Source organism: Anomalospiza imberbis, chromosome 5, assembly GCF_031753505.1.
Source record: "Anomalospiza imberbis isolate Cuckoo-Finch-1a 21T00152 chromosome 5, ASM3175350v1, whole genome shotgun sequence".
NCBI classification, from domain to species: domain Eukaryota; kingdom Metazoa; phylum Chordata; class Aves; order Passeriformes; family Viduidae; genus Anomalospiza; species Anomalospiza imberbis.
The window spans coordinates 44,011,887-44,035,021 of NC_089685.1; the positions used below are offsets into that span (position 1 = coordinate 44,011,887).

At 38.8% G+C, this 23,135-nt stretch overlaps 1 protein-coding gene across 1 annotated transcript in view; it reads right to left on the reverse strand.

The window, feature by feature from the left end:
* Positions 1-23,135, reverse strand: part of FGD6 (FYVE, RhoGEF and PH domain containing 6) — a 72,717-nt gene that overhangs the window by 6,860 nt on the left and 42,722 nt on the right. Inside the window, exons 9-19 of the mRNA XM_068190403.1 lie at positions 17,878-17,928; positions 14,809-14,867; positions 14,567-14,638; positions 14,008-14,076; positions 12,377-12,460; positions 11,154-11,233; positions 6,463-6,565; positions 5,824-5,970; positions 4,873-4,975; positions 2,810-2,937; positions 1,204-1,332 (exon numbers count right to left, since the gene is read on the reverse strand). Coding sequence (XP_068046504.1) covers positions 1,204-1,332; positions 2,810-2,937; positions 4,873-4,975; positions 5,824-5,970; positions 6,463-6,565; positions 11,154-11,233; positions 12,377-12,460; positions 14,008-14,076; positions 14,567-14,638; positions 14,809-14,867; positions 17,878-17,928 — 1,025 coding nt within the window. The remainder of the gene's footprint in view (positions 1-1,203; positions 1,333-2,809; positions 2,938-4,872; positions 4,976-5,823; positions 5,971-6,462; positions 6,566-11,153; positions 11,234-12,376; positions 12,461-14,007; positions 14,077-14,566; positions 14,639-14,808; positions 14,868-17,877; positions 17,929-23,135) is intronic.

Consider the following 23,135-nt stretch of genomic DNA (forward strand, 5'->3'; position numbering starts at 1 on the left):
TGTGAACTGCAAACTGAAGCTACTCTGAAGCTACTCTGTAAGGTTGATATCACAGAGGAACAAAGCAAAAGAAAAATTAAGGTGACTGTCACAGACTTTACTCTTTTTTTACCACTGCCAAAGTTTCCTTTGCAAAGGCCAGAAGAAACACAATGCTCTGAAATGATTTTCTAATTGATGTAATTGTTTTCTACATACTCATTTAAGCTGTTTTTATAACTACCTGGGTTGGGTTTTATTTTTAGTATTGCCAGTATTGTAGTGGAAACAATATCACAGGTTTTAGACCTAATTCTGAAGTTCTAAAATAATGGTTGGCAGGAACAACCCAGGAACAAATCTGAGCACAAACCAGGAAATAACTAGAGTGGGGCTGGTGTGGAGTGAAGAAAGATAATTCTTTACATGGCCAGGATAGGTTGGGCCTTACATTTTGAAAGAAAGTGAGGGATAGCAATACCTTAAAACAGATGCTTTGGATACTTTGCTCTTGAAAGCTACTAGTAAACTATAACAAACAGTAAAAAACCTGAAGCCCAAGATCAATACATCTATATACGTTACAAAGCATTCTAAGAACATTCTAAGATGCAATAAAATACATCCTCAGCACATGTTGGGTTGTCATATATATGTACCATATATACATATATAAATATATATATATGTTAGAGATTATTCCACACTGCAATAGGACTACACATTCTAAATAAAAAAGCAGATACCATTATATAATATGCATTTCTTTTATATCAAAAAACAACTCCAGGCTGAAGACAACAGTTTCAGGACAAGTAAAGAGATATTAGTTTACTCCTTTTGTAAGCATTCAAAATACCTTATGGAACAGGACAGTTCAAGATGCTTTTATAATGCTGCCTTTGCCACTAGTACACTAGTACTGTGATGCATGCAAACAGATCCCCCATGTACTCAACTGATTCAGAAAATACCTACAACTGAGCAATGCTGTGCAGTGCAGAGGTACTCAAAGCTAGATCTGGAATCAGAAATAGCACAGCTATATTATGGTGTTATGGTATCGAACTCACTGGACCTTTTCAAAATACTGCATCATAATCAGATGAAATAGTGTAAGGTGATCTAATTTTATAGTTTTTTTCCTAGATCATAAGAATAAACAACTTTCTTACAAAGACATTACTATCATTGATATTTAGTTTCTAATATGTGGTCTCTTACCTCACTAGCAGCATATGTGTATAGCACCTTATTTTTTATAACAAACCACAGGTGTTTCCATGGTTTCTTACTGCCCTTAGATCTGTGTAGGTAGCCACTCATTGTAGAGTCTTCTGTATTTGCTGAAACCTGAAAAGGAAACAAAAAAACAATCAACAAACCCTAGTAAGATTTCACAGTACAGTTTTGTTTTTTTTTAAAAGATTTCCAGAGCCCTGCCTGTCAGAAACTGAAATTCTTACCCAATTTCAAGGTTAACGTTGCTAACTAACTCAGGTGGATTAAATAAAAATTATTTTGCCTGCTACCAGCTATCTGATCTGGAAGAGAGGTTTCCAGTAAATGAAGGTTGGAACTCAAGTTGGATACCACAGGACAAGAGAGAGCTGAAATGCTGAGGAAAACATACAGCTGGAAAACACAGATTCCTATATAAGAAGAATCACTGAATCACAGAGTGGGCTCGAAGCCCCATATAGTCTGGTCTTGAACACTTTCAGGGATGGAGAGTCCACAACCCATTTTTGGGTGACCTATTCCAGTTCCTCATCACCCTTATAGTAAAGAATTTCTTCCTGGTATCTAATCTAAACCTACCCTTCTTCAACTTAAGAAGGGTCCCCCTTGTCCTATCACTACATGCCTTTGTAAAAAGTTCCTCTCCAGCTTTCCTGTAGGCCCTTCTGGTACTGGAAGGCTGCTCCAAAATCTCCCTGGAGCCTTCTCTTCTCCAGACTGAACAATCCCAAGTCTCACAGCCTATTCTATTAGGAGAGGTGCTCCAGCCCTCCCTCAACTTAGTAGCCCTTCTCTGGACTCATTCCAGCAGCTCCATGTCCATTGCTGGGGACCCCAGATTTATACTGCAGGTGGGGTCTCACCAGAGCAGAGCAGAGGGGCAGAATCCCCTTCCTCACCCTGCTGGCCACGCTGCTTTGGATGCAGCCCAGGACACAGTTGGTTTTCTGGGCCGCAAGTGCAAATTGCCGATTTATGTCCATCTTTTCACCCACAAACAGCCCCAGCTCTTTCTCCCCAGGGCTGGCATCAATCCATTCTCCACTCAGCCTGTATTTGTGCTTGGGATTTCCCTGCCAAACATGCAGGACTTTCGGCTTGGACTTGCTGAATTTTCTGAGGTTCACATAGACCCATCTCTCATGCCTATCCAGGTCTCTCTGATGTGTGGACTGCAACACACATCTTGGTGTCATCAGCAAACCTGCTGAAAAATCACTTCCTCCTATTCCCAAGACCTACTTCACTTTTCTTAATCATAAACCAAGAGCTGAGTTGGTGTAGGAGTCTTGTCATTGACTGTTGGTACAGTGATAAATCACAATTCAGGGAAACACGGGGAAGCAAGAAAGAAATTACAAGTTTAACTACAGCTCTGAATCACAGTCTCATAGGTGTTTATGTAGTTTACACAGTGCTTCATAGTTCATGTTCCTGCCTATTTAAAACTAAGGCCCAAACCTCAGAGACACATTTTGACTTTTGATTCTAGATAAGATGATTAAAATAAGGATTTTTTTTCCCCACTCTTGATATATTGATGATATAATACCAACAAGGTACTACTTTTGACCAATAAAACACTTACTTCTTTGAGGGCTGCAGGAATTTTTTTCTGCTTTCTTCCAGAGGGAATACTTTGTAATACTGTAGACAAGGCACTTGATGGAGATTTATGGTTGACTGGGGATCCGCTCTTAGGAGTGCACTGGTTATCTAAAACACACAGGATGAACACATTGATTTCATGTCATAGATGACTAAACATAGGCAATTAATTCTTGGGACTTTTCTTCTTAAAAACAGCTGGTATTTTATTCAGATTACAGGGTTACAATAGTAACACCTAATCAGTTTAAATTCAGCACTGAATTAACTTTTCAGAGTTATCATCAACACCATGAGTTAGAATCCCCCAAATCACAATCATACTAAAAAAACCACAAGAAGTTTAAAACTAAACAAATTGGTCTTGATTGTTTTCAAAGTCTGTTTTCTGGGTGTTGAACTACCGTTGCTCATAAAGAGGGTGAAAATTAAGTCTTAAAAATCACAGCAAATTTTTACAGCTGTCCTCTGTGTTTTCTGTACTTTAACTTTCAATTCTCTACATCTGTTAACTTCTCAACCTTATTCAATAGGGATGTTCCTCTTCCAGCACACAAACACTTCTGGACATTCCCATCTCCCAGCATGTGATGTCTTTCTTCACTGCCACAGGTAGTTACTCATCCCTCTTGGAAGACTTATGCAACACTTCACCTCTTCAAAACTCCTTTTTCTAGCAACACCCACCACTTTTCTTTACAGCTGCACTTGGAATGAGTGGTTTCATAAAGTGTGCTTCTAAGTTGGCCCTGAACTCGGTGAGGCTCTGAGATAATGAGAAGAGCAGGAGAGCAATGTGATTGCCAGCTGTACTGCACCTGCTCCCCAGCTCTTTTCCCAGCCTCAGGCAGCTGCAATTGCCTGCAGCACAGCAGCCTCTAGTGCCCAGCGCAGACACCTGCAGGTGGTTCAGACAGTGGCCGTCCCCATCACTGCCAGCTCCCACTGTCATTTCCTGGATTATCCATGCTGCTTTCCGCACCCCCATTAGAAATGAAACCCCCAGCGTGCTGGGATCCAGAGCTTTATCATTTCACCGGGCACCACAGATTTCCTGGTACCCTGGAGAGCTTGTGTCACACTGAAGCCTCTGCCGAGGGAAGGGGACCAGAAAGCTCTTTCAGTCTGTTTACAGCTCATTTGTGTACTTTATACTTGAGTATTTTGATTTAGTTCACAGCAAGTCTTGTGAGATGGGACTGGATTCCCACCTCACTAGGAGGTGCTTTCGTTGATTTTACACTTGTTTCTGCAGAATGATATGAAGCTTCTTCAAAGAGATGTACTAGAGTTTTCTCAGGATGAGGACACTGACCCTGGATCTCATCTTTAAGTAAATGTTATTACCATTAGGCTATCCAGCCATTGCTTTCCACTAGGCACCACACTCTCTGAAAGTGTTCCAGTGAAAACTGCTCTAGCTGTGGTGTTTCATTTTGAATTCCGTATTGCCAGTGTTCAGTAGGCAATGGTTAGGAGCTTGCTTTCAGAACTGAGGTACAGATATGCCAAATTCTTGAATTCCTTATGAGCTGAGGCTTGTGAGTGGCTTGAGGTCAGTTTATAGACCTGAAGAGACTCAGCTTCAGAAAGATTAAGGCCTGTGTCTCTACGGAGCCCCAGAACTTGAGCCATCTCAGCAGCTTAGCTGGCAAAAATGAAGTTTACAGACATACAAGTTACAGAGTGTAAAAGTACACATGAACCCCTGGGAGGTCAGGATAAACTGCAAGGACTCTAATGTACACTTGTACCCTGTGATTAATGAAAAGCAATGTAACACTTTAACAGGAAAGCAACATAAGCTACATGTTCCTACCATAGGGTAAAGACACACGTTTCTGGAATAAAGAGCCAATGTATTGCAAATTCATTTCCTGACTTGCTCCACGGAAGTTTGTTTGGCTTAGAATCTCAGGTGCTTATCACGTTTCAGGCACAAGCAGAATTAAGCACTTGAACCTAGCAGTAAAGATGCGGCACACATATACCATGTTAGAAAGGCCACAAAAGTAAGACACAGTTTGTGAAGGTTTTCTTTACCTTGCTTTTGTAACTCCCTGAAGCAGTGATCACATACTCTAGCTGGCTGGTTTTTCATATAGTCTAAACCATGTTTGTTTGATGAACAAGCTTGACAGACAATCTGGAAACAAGACAGAAACAAATAAAAGCATTATTGTACATTATGTGCACCTGTAAATCACCAAGTACCCAAAGACATTCACTTCAGCACTTTTAAGCCCATAAAAACCTGAAATAGGCATTCTTTTACAGTGCAAATGTTTTAAGATCTTGGCTTTTTCCTGTGTCTTTATGCTCAACATGCTGTACTTTCCTCCTCTAAATGATAAAAAATTTAAATATTAAAAAAAAACCTCAGTGAATTAGGAGTCAATAAGCCAATGTTAATGATCCATTAAAAACAGAACAAGCCCACTGTGTAACTGAACTGTTTCGATCATAAATTTTTTGAAATAGCTAAAAAGCTATTGTTCTCAATGATTTCTTTACAATTCAGATGTCTCAACTGCATTGTATTCTAATTCTGTATTCCCACTGGATTAAAAGAAGAAAGATAAAGTTTATTAGATACAGCTTTCATAAGTGTAAATATAAAAAATTATTGGTACTAACTTAAAATCAAAAATCAGTATTTATCTTACGAAAATTAGTGAGGAAGATACATCTTAATTTCAGCTAACATTTGTGGGTATTATGTAATTGCAAAATAACTATACATAGCACTCCAGAATGCAAAGTAACTAACATGTAGCATGTTGAAGTTTGAATGCTGGTCTGTCATAACACCTGTACAAAAAACCTAAACCCCAGCTCCCAAACCACCAACCCCAACATGTTGTTTCTAACCCACATAATTGTGTCATAGCACAGGGTTGCTTAGAAGAGTAGTTGGGGTGATAAGGCTCCACCTGAATGTCACACAAGGAACCTGAATGACCAACTGAAAAGGTCACCACAAAATCACCCAACCTTCCCGCACGCCCTGCAGTGGTGCCTCCTCCATGTCAGCGTGAATTCACTCGTACAGATCATGCACATCGTGGCTCTTGTGTCAGGGATCCAGATGGGAGCCTTTGATCCCAGAGGACTATCTTCTTCCTGTTTCTCTGCATCTGCCTGACAGAACACAGGCACAATATCATTACATTCAGTGAGGAGAAATAAGACTAATATTCATCAGTGATTGTAAGATAATGCTAATGGTGTTGGAAAGCCTTCTCTGATAAATTGTCATGGTCTTAATGTTATCTACTATTTCATCAGTGACCATTATAATGCAAGCCTGACAACAGAGATGAATTTAATTAATTTCAAGCTTTACCAGCCTACTTGGATCAATAGCTGCTTTATTTTAAAACCCTTTCATTTCATCTTTCTGTGTGCAAGGCTACAGAGAGAACTGTGAAAGTTGACTTGGATTGCTTTGAAGAAAATAATTTTAAATTTATGAAGTAGATAACACTATGAAATATTCTGTTCTACCATCTGTTCAGTTATTTACCATCCTGCTTTATTATTTGTCATGGAATACCTCTTGTTTCTCTAAACACTTGTCACGAAACTTTATATTCAAAAAGGGAACAAACCAACAATAATGGTGGGATATACCTCTTCAAGACTTTTGCTCGGATTAAATGTGATTCTCTTTTTTGTATATTCTTCAATTGACTTGGAGATAGCTTCTAACCACTCATCTCTTTCTGTAGCAGAACTGTTGGAGTAAAAACCCACAAAAGCAATTTATTATTATTAACATTCTAAGAAGCAAGCGTTGATTAAAATTCCACTAGCTTTATTGCACATTGGAGTAACTCTCTTGCAATTTCAGTTTATAAAACATCTACAACTCCTATTGCAACTGGCATTATTTTTTAACCTTTGGTATGGTGTTAATTATTTATGTGGACTAATACTAAAAAAGATTTGTCTGTTGTCATGTGGATTCCCTCCTTCCAAAATCCCTGCGATTCTTTCAAGGCTTGTCTGTCATTGCTTCCCCCTCCTCCCCAGACCCTTGAACAGCCTGAGTAATACTTGTTTAAATGATGCTCCTAGAACAAAGGCATGGGCCTTCCATCTTGAAGGCAACTTGAAATTTCAGCAAGCCTTTTTTCTCCCCACTTTCTTCTATCTCAGAGTGCAGTTTGTTATACCCAATCCTGTGAAACGGCAAGCTTCTGTCATATAAAGCCACACTGACTCTTCTTCTGCCTTGTTTTCCTAACTATTTGCTCCTACCAGGTCATGCTACTTTCAAATAATAATTTTTTCCCCAAAACGTTTCCATTGGATGAGCTAACTCAAAGAGACAGGTAAGCTTAGTCCATCTCTTTATCCCACAGCTAGTGGTGAATCACTAACCAAGTGCAAGGAAAGCATTAGGCTGAAGTGGCACGGCACAAGGAGCACAAGGAGTACCTGGTGCAGCAGGAACCTGCAGCTATACTGGATTATGTGCAGTGCCAAAGCACCTCCCTCTGTCCATGGGCACAACACCATTTTCATAAATCTGTGCTGTTCCTGCTGCAAAGGGCAGCCTACTATCATTTCTCTCAGCCACTAGATCTTATTTTCACTCTTGTGCCAGAACACACAGAGTTATGCAGCAGGCTGGATTGGGAAACAAATCCATATTAAAGCAAGCCATCAACCTGCCCTTCCTCTGGATCAATTTACCAACTAAATTACCATCACACAGCTGAACAACTACTTGTGCCAGCAACACAGAGAAGGCTTTGAGGAAGGATGAAGCAGTTTTGTAGCAGAGGAAGAGCTAGACTGTTTAAGATGCCATGCCAGCTTAAAAAGGGTTTCTAAAATTTAAACAAGAATCCACTCCCAACATTTTTTCTATTCCCCACTTTTGAATTGGTATAGAATAAATTAATTTGTTTAAACCAAGGAATTGAACACAAATATATAGAAAGGAAAATTAGGGAAGAGGTAAGCAATGACTTACACAAATAAGGTGTCTAATCCCAATTATTATTTAATGGTTTTGTATGTGAATTTGGAAGCTTTTATCATCTTTGGACCTCTAAGGAAAATATTTTGAATGGGGGGTTTGAATGGGATGAAACAGAGTACTATACAGAATCAGAGAGGACAAATCTGCTAAACACACAGAAAGCCTGTGAGGCACAAGCAAAAGAAAAAAGATCTAGCACACACAGCAACAAAATCAGAACAAAAGGAGAGGAAATAAGATACATGCAAGGGCAAAGCAATGCATTAGTGTCTGTCCCAACATCTCACATTCTGAGTGGAACATTTTGTTCGGTCTATTTACCTTTGCTTCCTCATACGGAAAGAGCAACTGGTCTGCATTAACTACGAAATATTCATAACTTTAATCAACTCCTCTGGCTTTTTCAAAATCTGGTTACATTTAATTAGATTTGTGTAACTGTATTAGTTAATTAACTTGAAAGATGGCACAGGTTTTGGAGACTACACACCACCACCATCCCCATCATGAGGGGACTGCTCCATATGCAGTGGCTTGCACAATAAGCTACAGGCTTACACCCTTGTATTTCACCAGGAACTTCATGCTTGGTAAAGTCTGCTAGTGGTAGCCTTTAGGATTGTTTACAATCCTTCAGAATGGAAGAGCAAAGGCGGTGCCACTGGCAATGGAACTGATGCAATGGTTTTCTGCAGCCAAATCGGCAGTTTCTTCTGCTGTCACTCCAGCCCTCCCCCACAGCTGCCCAGCTGTACTGCTTCCCCTGCTGCAGGTCCACTCTTTGTTGCATCCTTACAAAAGCGATTTTGTTTACTAAAATTGCAAGAGTTTCTTGGCTTTTTTAAACATTATTATTTTTATTTATTTAAGATTTAACATCACAGTGGAAAACCTCAAATGGATTGCAGAAAACCCCAGCAATGGCTACTACTAGCAAATGCATGTGCTGGGGGCACACATCCAGCTGCTCAGTGGAGCTAAACAGCTCAGTGGCCCCAGGAGGGCACTGGGGAAGCATGTCCCTCTTCCAGGATCAGAGCCTTAGGGCGCTTCTCCCAGCTGAGCCAGTCTTGCCTGACCATCCTTAGGTAGGACAGGAAGAGATGCAGCTCTATCTGCTTGGGGTAGCTCTTCATCAGCTTTACTCAGGGGCCAGACCACATCAGGCTGCCATGACTGTTGCTGCCAGGACCAAAGCTTTACTTCTGTACCGTGCTGTATCATGCAGATGCACTAACTTGTTTTTCTGATGAAGAGATTTCTAGTACAATACTGCATTGTACTATGAAAAACAATTCACATTCCTACAGATATCCCAGGAAAACTGAAACCTCAGCCCAGACTAGATAAAGCACAATACTGATGCAGTCAGTAAAACTAAACCCGAAGTGACAGACTCTTGTCTACATTAATCTATATTTCTGTTATTAACTGGCTGGCTTTTTATTACTAGCAATTTTTCACCAGCTTAATTTTTCACTTCCTTGTCTCTGCTCCCAGGATCATTTCAGAATCTCTTCTTTGGTGTACATTCCACACAATGCTTATTATTTGAAAAAAACCCCATGGAAGTGAAATTTGTCTCCAGTGTCTTTAAGACTAATTTGAACAGTTTTGAAATTAAGGTGTGTTTTTTTTTTTACCATATAGGACCTGACAAGCTGTTAGAATGAGGCATCATGCAAAGGAAGATGAAGCCTGGGTAGACAAGATGTGAATTCTCTTCATATTTAGAATATTTATCAATAGGAACAACATAGTTGATTGGGAAAAATATATGCAGGCACCTGTTGCTGGTAGTGTTTTTCCTTTATTTCCCTCCTACACCACAACGGGCCAGTTCTGGTGGCAGACAGAAAACAATCTGAAAACTGTCATTTACATCTGGAGCCTCCAGCACCTCCTTCATGTCATGCAAATGCAGCCTCTCTCTGTCCCTGCTGTCTAACTTAGGGCTCCTGCACAAGCATGGCTCACAGCAAGTATAAAAATAACAGAGCTGAATGCTTATGAAGATGCAACATCAACAACACTAAAACAAAAAAAAAACACCAAACAAACAAAAAAAAACCCAAAAAAATAAAAAAAAACACCAAAACAAACCAAATTGTAGCAGCCTCAGTTGGCAATATGAGGTTAATTCCAGCAATTTCAAGGTTAAGACAAAAGTATGTCACAAACTATGCCAAATTTGATGACCATGTTATATATAGGGGTTTTCCCTATGGACCAGCACACCTTTCCCAGGAGCTGCTTTTAATCTACCACTTAATCAGTTCATCAAAAAGATTAATCTATCCTGTTTTGTGGAAAATAGGTAGCTTGTATATTAAAATGGTAACATTTTCAGAAGTTCCAATTATTCTTTTACATTTTTTAGAACAACTGAATTAGAAGTGAAACACTGCTTCAAGTCAAGCAGGGATAAATCCTCAAGGCCTGCTGTCATCCCCTGAATGCCTTCATGTATCTGTGTGATGTCGAGTCACCAAGGCACCTAAGCAGCACAGAGCTGTTCATATTACACTGGAGCAGAACCATACCCTAAACTGTGAAATACATTGTTTTTCCCCAGTGTGCAGAAGACCTATAAGAAACGTTTAATTTTGTTGAAGAAATACAGAATTACCCATTTCAAGTGTGTTGTTATAAGTAACTACAGCTCTGACAATTGAGCTACTTCCTTTGGCTTCTTTGACAATGTTAACCTTGGTCTACCCTCAGCTACAGATACTGCTATCTTTGTGCATTCTCATGTCAGTGTTTACAAGGTCACACAAAAAGCAGCAGTCTGCTCTTGCTCAGCTTGGCTAAATAAAAGAGAAAACATGTCTTTCTTCATTGGTATCAGCACTGTCACAAATGTCAGAACACATAAAACTTCAACTCAAGCACTGTAAAAACAACAATCCACAAAAACAGGCCTTTGCTAAAGGCATCTGAGTGAAGGTGACTAGAACTGGCTTAGTGACCATACATCCTTTTGCTGTTACTTAGAGAATTTGGTAACATAGTATCAGTAATATCAGTAATTTTAGAAGCACAAAGAAATACTGAAAAGCAAAGCCTAAAACTGAAACCCTCTCAAGGAAAGGCAGTGCAAGAGTAGTATTTCAATTTAGTTGGAAATTTCTGAAGGTGTAGCTAAGGTGAAAAAGAGGAACCAAACAATGGTTTTATTCACTCTGATTTACTGATTCCCCCTATTCTGTAATCACTCTAGCCAAGAGTAACTTTTCATCACATTAGGCACAAAACAAGCTCTAAAAAACTTGTGTGGCCTGTTTGAAGATACAGAGTTTTAAAATCACTGTTTATTTGAAAGATTTACCTTGCTGAAAGAATGAAGGATCTCTCTACGCTTTCAATGTTCAGTTCATTCTGATATGCTTCCTGGGTTGGCTTCTTAACCTTCAGCCGAGAGAGAAAACTTGACATTCAAACTGAAATGTTACTTTTGTTGTTGCTTTAATTTTAATTCCTGTAAAATCGCTTCCATTTTTATTGCAGAAAAGGAACACTGGAGAGAAAATACTCAGAAACAGGAAATCATATACCAGTCCAAAGGGCCCAGCTGCACTAAGATTACATGCAGCCCATCCTTTCACTTCACTGGCCCTCATACAAACACTGGAGATGTACAGGGGAATAAAGCTCAAGAGCTGTCAGACACCTTCCACACAGGCCCAGTCATGTTGCCTCAAGCACCTCCTGCAACTGGACAAAAAAAGGCACTACTGCTGCTGCTGCAGGATGAGATGTAGCCCACTGGTGTACCCCAGAGTGGGCAAGGGCTACCCAACCCTGTTGATCCTTCTGAGCTACCAAATTTTCAACTTAAGGGGGATTAAAAATCAAGACTGAGTCTGAGCCACCGCAAGACATCTGCTGGCAAAAGAGATTTTGTAGCTCTGCTTCCAAAACTTTGGACCTGAGTGCCAGATGTGCACTGCAACTTGACTTGGTGATTTTTTTTCTGACAGGACTGGAGACAATGATTCCCAAGGCAATGATGTTGTTCCCATTAACTGTCATGTCAGTGACTGAGTCATTATATGGCATGCATGCCCCTTATCCTTACCTAGCAGGGCTCAAGGCTTAACTTGGATGCTTTTCACAAGGGCTCAGGAAGAAAAGCCGTACCTTCCCTCACAGTTAGCAAATCTATAAACCAGAGACAACTATCTACCAGGATCTTATCAGGCAAAGATGCCTTATCTCTGGGTGTCAGCAATAAAAAGCAGTTAAAAGGCAAAAGTGAGGCAGTCTAAACAAAATACAACACAAAAAATCAGTAGGCAGACTATTGCAGAGTAGGACAACACTGGGTGAAATGCAGCCAAAATGATCCTGTGGCAACAGAATATTTAGGGAAACCCAGACAGGAATCCCACAGGCCACATTATGCAAAAAACATTAAGCTGTAGGATTGCTCTGTAACAATATAAGCATATTTAGTATCTCTTGCCAACAATAAACACAGTTGCTTTTTAAAATTTGAAGGCCTGAGTTTAGGTAGATTTGGAAAAAGGCTCATTTTAACAAGTGACTCACCTTCATTCCAGCCAATGACAGCATGTTGTTGAGTTTATACATCCCTGACTGAACTGGAGTGGTATACAACAGGGCATCATTGAACTGTAATACAGAATGCTTTTTAATGACTCGTTTGTTAAAAGACATATAATTTCAGATGGATTTTACTGGAAATACAGAACACCTACAGCACTGAGATAACTGTCCAGAAGAGTATCCTCTACTTCCTATTATTCCACTTAGAATCCAAGAAACATTTTCATGTATGAATTTAGATAACAATAGGTATCTATTTATATCCTCCTTGTGTAAATATACATTTGGCACATGAATAAACAGTGCACGGATGTCAAAGAACAGGCTGTCAAAAGGAACAAAAATGTTTCTCGTGTACACAGGTATATAGTATAGCTAACTACTTTAAAATTCAAACAAATTCAAACAAATCAAAGCAATCCAGAAACTAGGAGATAGCAGGATGGATTTGCAATTTGTAAGGACAAACTTAACCGTACCTTTTGAATTTTACCAGTTTAAAGTGCATCTACTGTTTATTTCTTGCTCTTCCAGGCTTGGATTTGTTCAGTGCACTTCCTGAACAGTAACTAAGATTTTTTTTTATTTTCTGTGCTGTTCAACACATGCATCCAAACTTCATTTACTACACATAAACAAATACTAAAACCTGAAGTATCTCTTAAGTTTTTGCTATGCGATTCTTTGCAAAACAACCAAATGTTTCAAATTATTACTAAATCTTCACAACATGATAAATGAAAAAATCACTGGTCTAATGGTATGAATGCTAGCCTGTATCATTTAAATCTATGAAAAACACCAAACCAAACAAACCCCTTGCCCCATAAAACAAATCAGAGAAAATCCAAGATAGAGACACTGAAATTAACAGTATCTGGTTTGTGAAGCATGAGATAGCACCACATTTTTGAGAGCATTTCAGTAACTGGTATAATACATGCTCCAGGACTGCCTAGGGAAGTATTTCTTCATATTAGGGTAACTACAAAACAGGATTCAGCCAGGACTTTGGACCAAAAATGCCATACATTACAGGGTAACAGCTCTTTACTGTCTAAATAGAAGAGATAAACAAAAGGTTCAAGTGGAAACAGAAACTTCAGGGATGCAAAGAAGTTTCAAAACAAAGCAGTAGCAGAGACAGGAAAAGAACCCAGTACTCAACTTCCACCCAGTGCTCTGCTCAGGATGCACGTGGGCTCCTGCAAGGGGAAGGAGAGAGGAGGAGGGAGACGGGAGGAAGGAAAGGAGGGAGGGAAGGGTGCAGTGGCAGTGACAAGAGTTGTAGGTTTTAAGGTCTGGTACAGCTAAGAGGGATGGAGTAACTGTGCTACCTTCCACAATATCACAGATAATGTCTTCTCATGAAAGCTCTCAGATTTTAAATGAGCATTGTTCAAAATAGTATGCTTTAGTGAGAAATTATTTTCCATTAAAATTAGGGCATATGCCACAGCTAATATCTCTACATTAGAACTGACTGAATAGAACAGCAACAATTAGTATTTTTTTCTACTACCTGCAGTTATTAGTTATGTTTGTAGTGTAATGTTTTAACCACTAAAAATTACACTAGGATAAGGCACATAGCAACATACATAGCATCTTACCAGAAAAAACATTCTTGGCTGCATGACCTTCCGTGATAGTTTCATCAGTGTTCCCTCTTTCAGAAAGACCTAGTAAATTAAAACAAGAAATGCAAACCCTAGCTTTTTAGGGCACAGCCATGCAAATGAGCTTTTTTGTAACTATGATGATAATTATTATTATTACTACACTAGAAGTGCTGCTCAAGTTTTGGGATCCAGGGCTCCCTTTCTGAGAAAAGCTATTTATCCTTAGCTGTTTCTCTAAAAGTGAGTGTGGATGACTGCATTAGTTTTCCACGCTGCACGTGAAACCATGAGAAATAGAGGGTTAAGCTTGAGGACAAAAATCTTCCTGCAAGATCTGGCAAGGAATCACATTCTCAAAATTCTAAGTTTCTGTCAGATAAACATCTAAAAAAACCCCACACATACGGAGCTCCAATATGCATTTGACTGCTAGAACCTAATAATGAAGCAATGGACCAATTTTCTTCTTCATATATTCCAGCATCAGTCTTTGCTTGAATATCATCTTCACTTTCACTGCAATCTGCTGAATGCCATGTGGGGCACTTACCCTTCCTGGCTGTACAATTTCATGGTGTCCATTTAAACTGTATTGGATCTGCATGAGTTTCTGAAAGTTATCCTATGAGGGAAAAAAAGCAGAAGGCAGTACTTGCCCTTCTTGCATTCATGATTTTCTTTAAGGAACAAAAAAAAAAAAAAAAAAAGAGAGAAAGAGAGAGAGAGAGAGAGATAGAGATAGAGAAAGAGAGAAAGCTTTAATCAACCAGCTTCATAAGGCAAAATACTTACTCCCTGCTTCATAATGTCATTGGCATGGTTTGCAACTTCTATGACAACAGCTAAAGCATCTGAAAGATGAAGGAATGATGTTTTGGTTATACAGACCAGTTAGCATTGGTATAATGTAAAGCACAAATACCATACTGCATTTCCACATCATTCCAAGATTGAAGGATCTTATTGTACAGACACTGCATTCCGGAACACTTCCCAAAAATCCCAGAGTCTTTGGATCATGGTTTAATAAGTATGCCCTAGCAAGTCACTGCTTCAACCAAGAGTGTCAATTATTTCTTACAGCTACTCAAAACAGTTCAAAGATAAAGCTAAATTACAGTTTCTCACATAACAAATTACTTACTATACTTACAGCAGCAAAGTTAACAACATTTTAACAGAGACTCTGCAGGGACTAAGTTTTTGCCATTTTACCCAAATGCCATCACTGCCATTCATGGAAGACTATCTAGAAAAATTATATAAATCTTTGTTATTTCTGTTTTCTGCCTTTAGTTTTGCTGCCCCTCAAAATAACAGTAAAGTACAAATTTCTAAATTTTGAACTTTTAATACCAAAAGAAATCTCTGAAAAAAATATGAGCAATTTTATTAAGTACTGATATTTAATAACCAGCAACTCAACTGTAAAATATCCTAAGGTGTAAGCGCAAAGAGCAGTTATATAAAACGATTATGTGAACATAGTGAGCGTTCAGTCCAAATCCAAGGATCCATCCCATAGAAGGATCTAATCCAAAAACCTGCAATTTACTTAAGTTAGAAAAATGACACTTATCAGAAAGTTGGAACAACTGTTGTGATGAAATGTAGTCTCTAAAGCATTTAGCACTGTCTGAGTAACTGAATCACAGTCAAGCAGTTCAAAGAAAGGAATAAATTTGGTTAAAAGTTCACAGAGAAATCTACCAAACCAGGTAAAACCAAGGCCTTGGGGTTTTTTCCTAGATAATCATTAGCATATTAGTACTGTAGAATGCATATACTTCCCTTATTTTTGACTCATATTCGGAATGGAAGTATGTTAAAAGACAGAGCTTTCTGAACCAAAAGGTTCAGAAGCTCATGCAGCCATATAAGAAACTAAACAGACATGAACAAAAAGCCTCCTAAGCCAATTGAAGGAGAATTTTTGTGAAAGATTGTCATGAATCAAGGTGATGCAAGCACAAACAGCTAAGATACACAGCACATATCAAGCATTTGATCAAAATTTAAGTTGAGATATAGATGTCATGGAACCAAGCAAGCCTGCTGAAATGCAGCTGCTGGTCACTTCCTAGGTAATGCTGGAGCTGCTTCAGGCAAAACCCTCCCCAGCTCCCACCCACATGAAAGAAAATGAAGGGAAATGTAGCTAAATTCACAAAGACAGGAATGAGCACCTGATTCTCTCTGTTATACTTTCCTTCATCTCTCAGTTACTATATATATTAGAACCTTAAAATTTTATTTATTGACCTCAAGAAAAATTGAAGAATTTTAGAGAGAATTATAAAATTTGCTGGCTAGTGAAAGGAAAGTTCAGGATCTCAGGACTATTTACACAGCCAAGACTAAATTAATCTAAACAACAACATAAAATGATCTATAGGGTCAAAGTACATAAACAAGGTGCTTTTTGGCAAGGAAGCGCATTCCACTTATACCACTTAGCTGAAGTAATCTATTCAAATGAAGGTCAGCAAGAAGAATTGTGTTATTTGGGTTTTTTTCCAAGAGTACTAATCACAACCAAACCTAGTCTCCCCCTCCACTCCTACCCTTCACTCCCAGGCTCTGCAGTAGAATTAAACAATTAAGCAACATTAGAAGTAAGATAAGCTTAATTATTACAAGAAATATCTTGGTGACTAAAGGTTAGATTTTCTTTTCTTATCCAAATTCTAAGATGGACTACTAAATATGTCAAATGTTAAATTAACACTTATTCATTATTATAACTTAGCTTCAGCTTCTATCTTTGATTTAAGAAGGAAGAGAAAAACACTGTTAAAGATATAACTACAAGAACCAGGGAAGCTCGAGAAACCACAAAAAAGTGAACTATATATTTAGGTTGTTCTCTTTTCAAGTGGTCAGCTGTTTAATAAGCAGTGCAAGTATTATTTTGTTCACAGCCATAAGAAGTGCAAGATGAACTGTTCCATCTCTTGAAGAGCCATAAGTTAAAACATTTTTGGCTTGTATCTTCAACATGCTCAAATATGTCTAAATGTTCTAAGAAATATATTTACTCATATATTTCACAGTATTGTACCAGCAGACAAAGTAAACTTGGCTCAGTGCATTGAAGGTGTTCATTTAATTGCAGTTCAATCAACTACATCTGCACAACTCTTCTAAAGGTAATGGACTTGCACAAATGTGACAGGATGTCATGCAAATGAAATGGAAACATTGACTAGAGGTATCTTTTGTACTGCTGAGGCCCACTCTGATGAAGGAAACAGCCTGAATGTGCATGGCATTTAAATGCTCGAGTTAAACCACCTTAATCCTGCACTACTATGGAATGTGTGGTCCTGTCCTCTTCATCACCAACTAATTCTCATTTCCTCTAATCTCCTTTCTCCCCACATGCAGGCAAAAACATGTATAAGTAACATGTGTTTGTGCAGCGTCTAACAACTCAAACTGCAGAACTCCTCAGGTAAAATTACCCATGGCGGCTCCTTGATCTTGCTCACTTCTGCCACATGGATGCTTTTCCTGGCACAAAGAGACAGGAGGAGACCACAAAGGCTCATAGCTGGAGAGTGCTTGCTGCCTATTAAAAGTCTAGAGATGCAAGGGACTGCCTCTTTCAATGGCAGTGCCTAAAATATCTGTTTAAACTGCCTGTGGAACTTCACTCTTATCTCTTGGTTTCAATTCAAGCGTGAGCTGATATGACTGCTAGCTCCAAACTTTTCTGAAAAACAAGCTTGCAATCTTTTAGTACCTCTGCTGAGAAACTTAGAACTAAACAGAAAACATTTCTATTACTGACTTAGCATTTTGCATTTAAAATCTTGAAGCATTGGTACATATACTATTATTTCTTTAAAGAGACATTACCTTGAGTATCCCTATAGTCTGCCGATTCTTCTAGAAGATTCTTTAAATAATCTGTATAAAGAAAAAAATAATATAGAGATAGTTTTGTTAAATAAATAAACAAAATCAGAAAGTAGTAAACCCCATCTTTTTCCTGGAAATCTGCTGTTCAGATCTACTAGTTAATTGACAAAGATCTACTACTTTATCTTTTAAATCTGTCAAGGTAATAACAAAGTGAAAACTAGCATTTCCATAATGAACGTATATAAGCAAAGAGACAGGTTACTGAAACAGTAGTCTTCTCCAGTGAAAAGTTATATATTGTATATATTATTCCAGAAAAAAACAAGCAAGTGAAAAATTAGTACATACTTGCAATCATTTAAGCTGATGCAAAAAACTTTTAAAGATTTGTCTGAACATCTAAACTAGTCTATAGGAGCTAATAAAAAAAAACAGTCCACTACAGAAGATCTGATTATGATTAATATTTTTTCGGTAATAAAAACAATATACTTCCCTCAATGCTTAAATAGGCATTTTCAGTTTTCAATTACACATGTAGTTCAACCATGAGATGGCACCCTCGACCCATTAAAGTCTTGTTAGTTTTAAAATCTATTTTACTTCCCTAAAATTAACTCCAAATGTATGACTATACATGAAAGCATCCCCCTCGAGTTTCCATTCCCTGGCTGAGTGTCTAGTTCATCAAAAAGTGCAATACCCTGTCAAAGATTAATATATAGCCTCAGAAAAATGTCAATCATGTACTCTCTATAAGCTTTGAACTTCTTAAAATGAAAAGAAACCAAAACAGAAACATTCCAAGAGATATATTATTAGATTAGATAAAAGCAAAAAATACTGATTTATAATTACCTTTTAAATGAAGTATTAATATTCTGGCAGATCTAATGAAAACTAATTACATGTAATGTAGAAAGCATTCAATTTTAGCTTCTCCATTGTACAAGCTACATGTTGGAGTGAAATAATTCAACTCCCATATGCTTGCCCTACCCAAATTCATTCTTTCATTCAAAAAGGATCAGGAGCCAATTGTTCCTGCCTTCATAAGATCTCTTGCTTCATGCATGCCCCTCAGAGACTATTCAGTGTATTGTAATCTTTTCCTTATGCACAAAATTAAAAGGGAATTATGAAACATGTTTCAGCAGTAGAATTGCTATGAAAAGTGAGAGAACTTGTCACAGTTAATGAAAGCTTTGAGAAAAACAGAACTACAGGAAGAGAAACATTTGGCACTGCTATCTTATTGTTTGGCAGAGACCTAAGGGAGGACCCAAGGGAGAAGCATGAAGAGCAGGTTGGGGTGCAGGAAGAGGAAGCAGCTAGGAGGCAGGGAGGGAGCTCTGGGAAGCATGATTGGCTGGGCCATGGGAACACTCACAGCTTTCTGCTCTCCTCAGAGTTCTGGTTGATCATTAGCAGGCTTCGGTTAACATGTGATCTTTTAAGACAAGTGTGACCTGGACCAAAATTTCGTCTGCTGTACTCCATCAATATTGCATCCTTCATGTCCCTCAAAATCTTGTGCTGTAGTAGCTACCAGCCATTCCAATGCAGTATTCAGGTGGTCATATATTCCATTTTAAAAAAAGTTAATCTTGCTTCACACCTTGGGTTATTCTGGTAAGAGGCTCGTATGAGGGGAAAAAAAATTAACAGGAGGTATTTTGAAAGGAACTGGGAAGAGTTCACACGGGGTTAAATTTGGTTTAACCTGGAGGAACCTGTCCCAGATACAACACCAGTTGCCCTCTCCTGCCCTGCCTGTGGATGGGTGGTCTCTCAAGTTGGAGCTGTGCCATGTTGCTGAGGCAGAGCACTCTTTGGACTTCACCATTAAGCAAACAAATTAAAGCTTTAAAATTGCAACTTGATCTTCATTGGAGCCAGCACAAAAGACTGCAATGGGAATCTCCCAGTATAAAAAATGAGTATCTACAGCTCATACAGAAAGAAGGCTCCCAAACCACACACTCACCTCTACAGGCTGGGAACAAGAGGTAAGGTGGGTATAATTTCCTCATCTGCAAATGTGCAGCTGGCACTCTAAGACACTGTCCCTGGTACATGAAGACATCCAATTTAACATCCAAAGTAATTGCAGTGGAAACATAAAACCAGAGACCCAAGATGGGAACTAATTATTTCTTGGTATATTCATGCTTTATAACATGTTTCCCAAAACACCACCACTCAAAACCATTTATGGATGAGTATTTTCTAGCATTTTAAATTATATAATAGTGAATAGAAGAGGTAAAATTTAGATTTCAAAGTAAATGCATTCATTTAAAAATATGTATTTAAAACAGAAGGCAGCCTTTGGCTTACAAAACTGCAGCAGCCAATAAAACAACTTAAAATCCTCAAAGTGATAAAATAGGTAATTTTCATCTTAGTACTCTCTTTATCTGGTAAGTGGACCTCAGTTCACAGCTTCAGAGAAGCATCAGAACAGATATTTTTAGTCTCTTCTGTGAATACACACTGGAAATTCTGTGCTTACAACAGCCTTTTGGAGGTACTGGCATAAACTATACAGACAAGCTGATTTCACAGACATGAAAAATGTTGCAGTAAAATTTTTGCAAAAGTATTCCTAGATGAAATAAATGCAGAAGTCAGATATTAAGATGAAATGGCATCTAATGTCTTTGCAAAAAAAAAAAAAAAAAAGATCCCCTCTGAAATGAGTTTTCATTGTTCAGACTAGAAAGACCTTAATCATACCTTCAGAAATTCTTAATTCTGCTGGATACTCCAAAGCACAGCAAAAATAAACATAAAAACACATAGTACTGTTTTTGTGATGAAATTTCTGTATGCCTACTTCTACCTAACAGCAGCCCTCAGTTCTCTCTTCCCACTTGCTGGGGGAAGTGGCTATCACTTCTGCTTAAAATTATCTTCTGCGTCATTAACTACTTTTTTTCTTGGGTTGTCTAATGTAATTAATTTAAACTCAAAGCAATTGTTCCACAACATGTAATTGGCCTTGAGTCTGACAACTCCGTTTCCAACCTGCAAAGCCGCAGAGTGCAGAAAGGCTAGTTTTTCATCCCACTCAGCCTCCCCTCATTATAACCCAGTCAAGGATTATAAAAGACACTCTCTGCCAACCTTATGCTGTGAAAAAGAGGAGAGAGGCTTATCCTATGACAATCAAGAGCCTGTTCATATTGCACAGTCTCAAGTCATCTTCTCAAATTAGAGGTTTTCAGGAGAAGAGAATCACCTCTTTCATTTCTCTTAGAAATCAGAGGCCTCTGATTAGCTTCCCCCATAAGCTATCTAATATTTACTGTACAGCGCTCAGGGCCAATATGTGAAGAAGTGGAAGTGCACTTACTGGACTGGAGAAGCTGTATAATTAAACAGAAACAGTGCTGAACTCTGTCTCCTTGACTGATTTATGAGTCCACCTGCTCCTGCTTTTGTTAGCACACAAGTAACTCCACTTCAAAGCACTGCAACAATCTTGTGATGCGACTGAGTAGCAGCAGGTTACCAGTACAAAGCTGTCCCACTGACACAGAACATCTAAATAGGAAGAAATCCCTGCTGACTCAGGCCTGACAGCTTCATTTCCTGGATTATTTTCATTCTGCTGCACTCGCCCTCCTCCCCACAGATCCCCTCCACCTCCGGCCTAGGCAGCTGCTCCATCGCTACATCTCACCCACTGCAACAAAAGACACAAATGTTTTGCATGTCCTCCACATGTTCATATAGCACAAGCTTATAGAGGCATTGCTCAGTATTACACAGAGCTGTTGGAAGGTAACTAAGCAGATGGGTCTTCCACAGAGACATGGAAGAGTCAGAACTCAAGGGCAACGTACATGCATGAAAGACTGAACAGGCTGAAAATGAAACAGATCCAAAACATCACTCTCTAGCTCCAACATAATTAAATTCTTGGCTTGATCTCTTTTATTGTTCACACAGAACAAGAGAAAATTATGTTTCTAAATTTGCCACCAGCATGGCAATCCCATTCCTCTCAGCAGCATTTGCAGGTGTATTTAAAGCCTGGCAGCCACAATCAGGTCTGCAGACTGGGGACCCCCACAATAACCCCCATCAGCACAGGATGAGTCTTTTTTCAGGTCTAAAACATTCTGTCCCAGCCACAATGGCAGCTCATCATCACGAGGAATTCCCCTTCAACATCTGAGTTTTGTTTCAGTGCCATCCATCCCTGACATCTCTCACTCTGCTGCGTATATTGACAATGGCATTTGCTCCATCCTGATCCTCTATTCAGCTAAACTCCATTTCAATCAAAACCTTTCAACTTACCCAAGGCTCCACTGATTTTGAAGTGTATAACAAACTATACCACACCCTAAATGAGTATCCTTTTAAAATAAAGCAAGTCTCCAAATGCCATTTTATGGGTTGATTTCATCAATTAAGTATCATTAAGACTTTCCCCTACAGAGTATTCCATTTAATAAGAGCTCTCCCCCTTTTTTCAACACCTTGAGTTTAATGAGATTATTAAAATGAAAAAGTTGATGTTAATAACTTGGAAACTGCTCTGTAACACTTAAGTCTGAATCTGCCACAGCATCACTAGTCTAAGTACATGCTGGGGAAATGCCAATGAGCTGCTACAGAGCCAAAAAAAAAAGGTCACGGAGCATTTTATTTTGCAGTTACTACATAAACAGAGGTTATTTTTAAATTGCTCATCAAGAAGCAATGGCTCTCAAAAACAATGCCTTAAGTATTTCCAAATCCTTACAGGAGCCATCCCCCACTTACAACAAACACATCTCAAAATACTTCACAAAGGAGACCTCTGTCACTGCCCTCCCTTTAAAGACAAAAAACCCCACTGCATCATGGAGATGACTTGCTCAAGTCCACCCAAACATGCCAGTGCCAGAGCAGGGTACAGAGCCCAGATTTCCTAGCTACAAATCAGCTCCTCAGCTGGCTCTGGTAGCAAGTCTTAAGCACTTGGTGGTGTGCACTAAAAACATGTGTTTTGCCTTTAAAAGAGAATGAATTTTACAGACAAAACACCTGGGTGGGGAAGAAATGGAGAAGCTACTTACAGAAGTTCACAGTTGTATAGATATCTTTCTTTTCCTTGCTCCAATTTTCCATACAGCCTTTTTCATTTGTTAAACCCTCATCACCCCAAAAAACCAAAAAAGCAAAACCCAAAGCAGAACAGGAGCATTCCAACCCTTTGAGGAAATTACAGGCTTCTATTACCACAGATTCAAGCC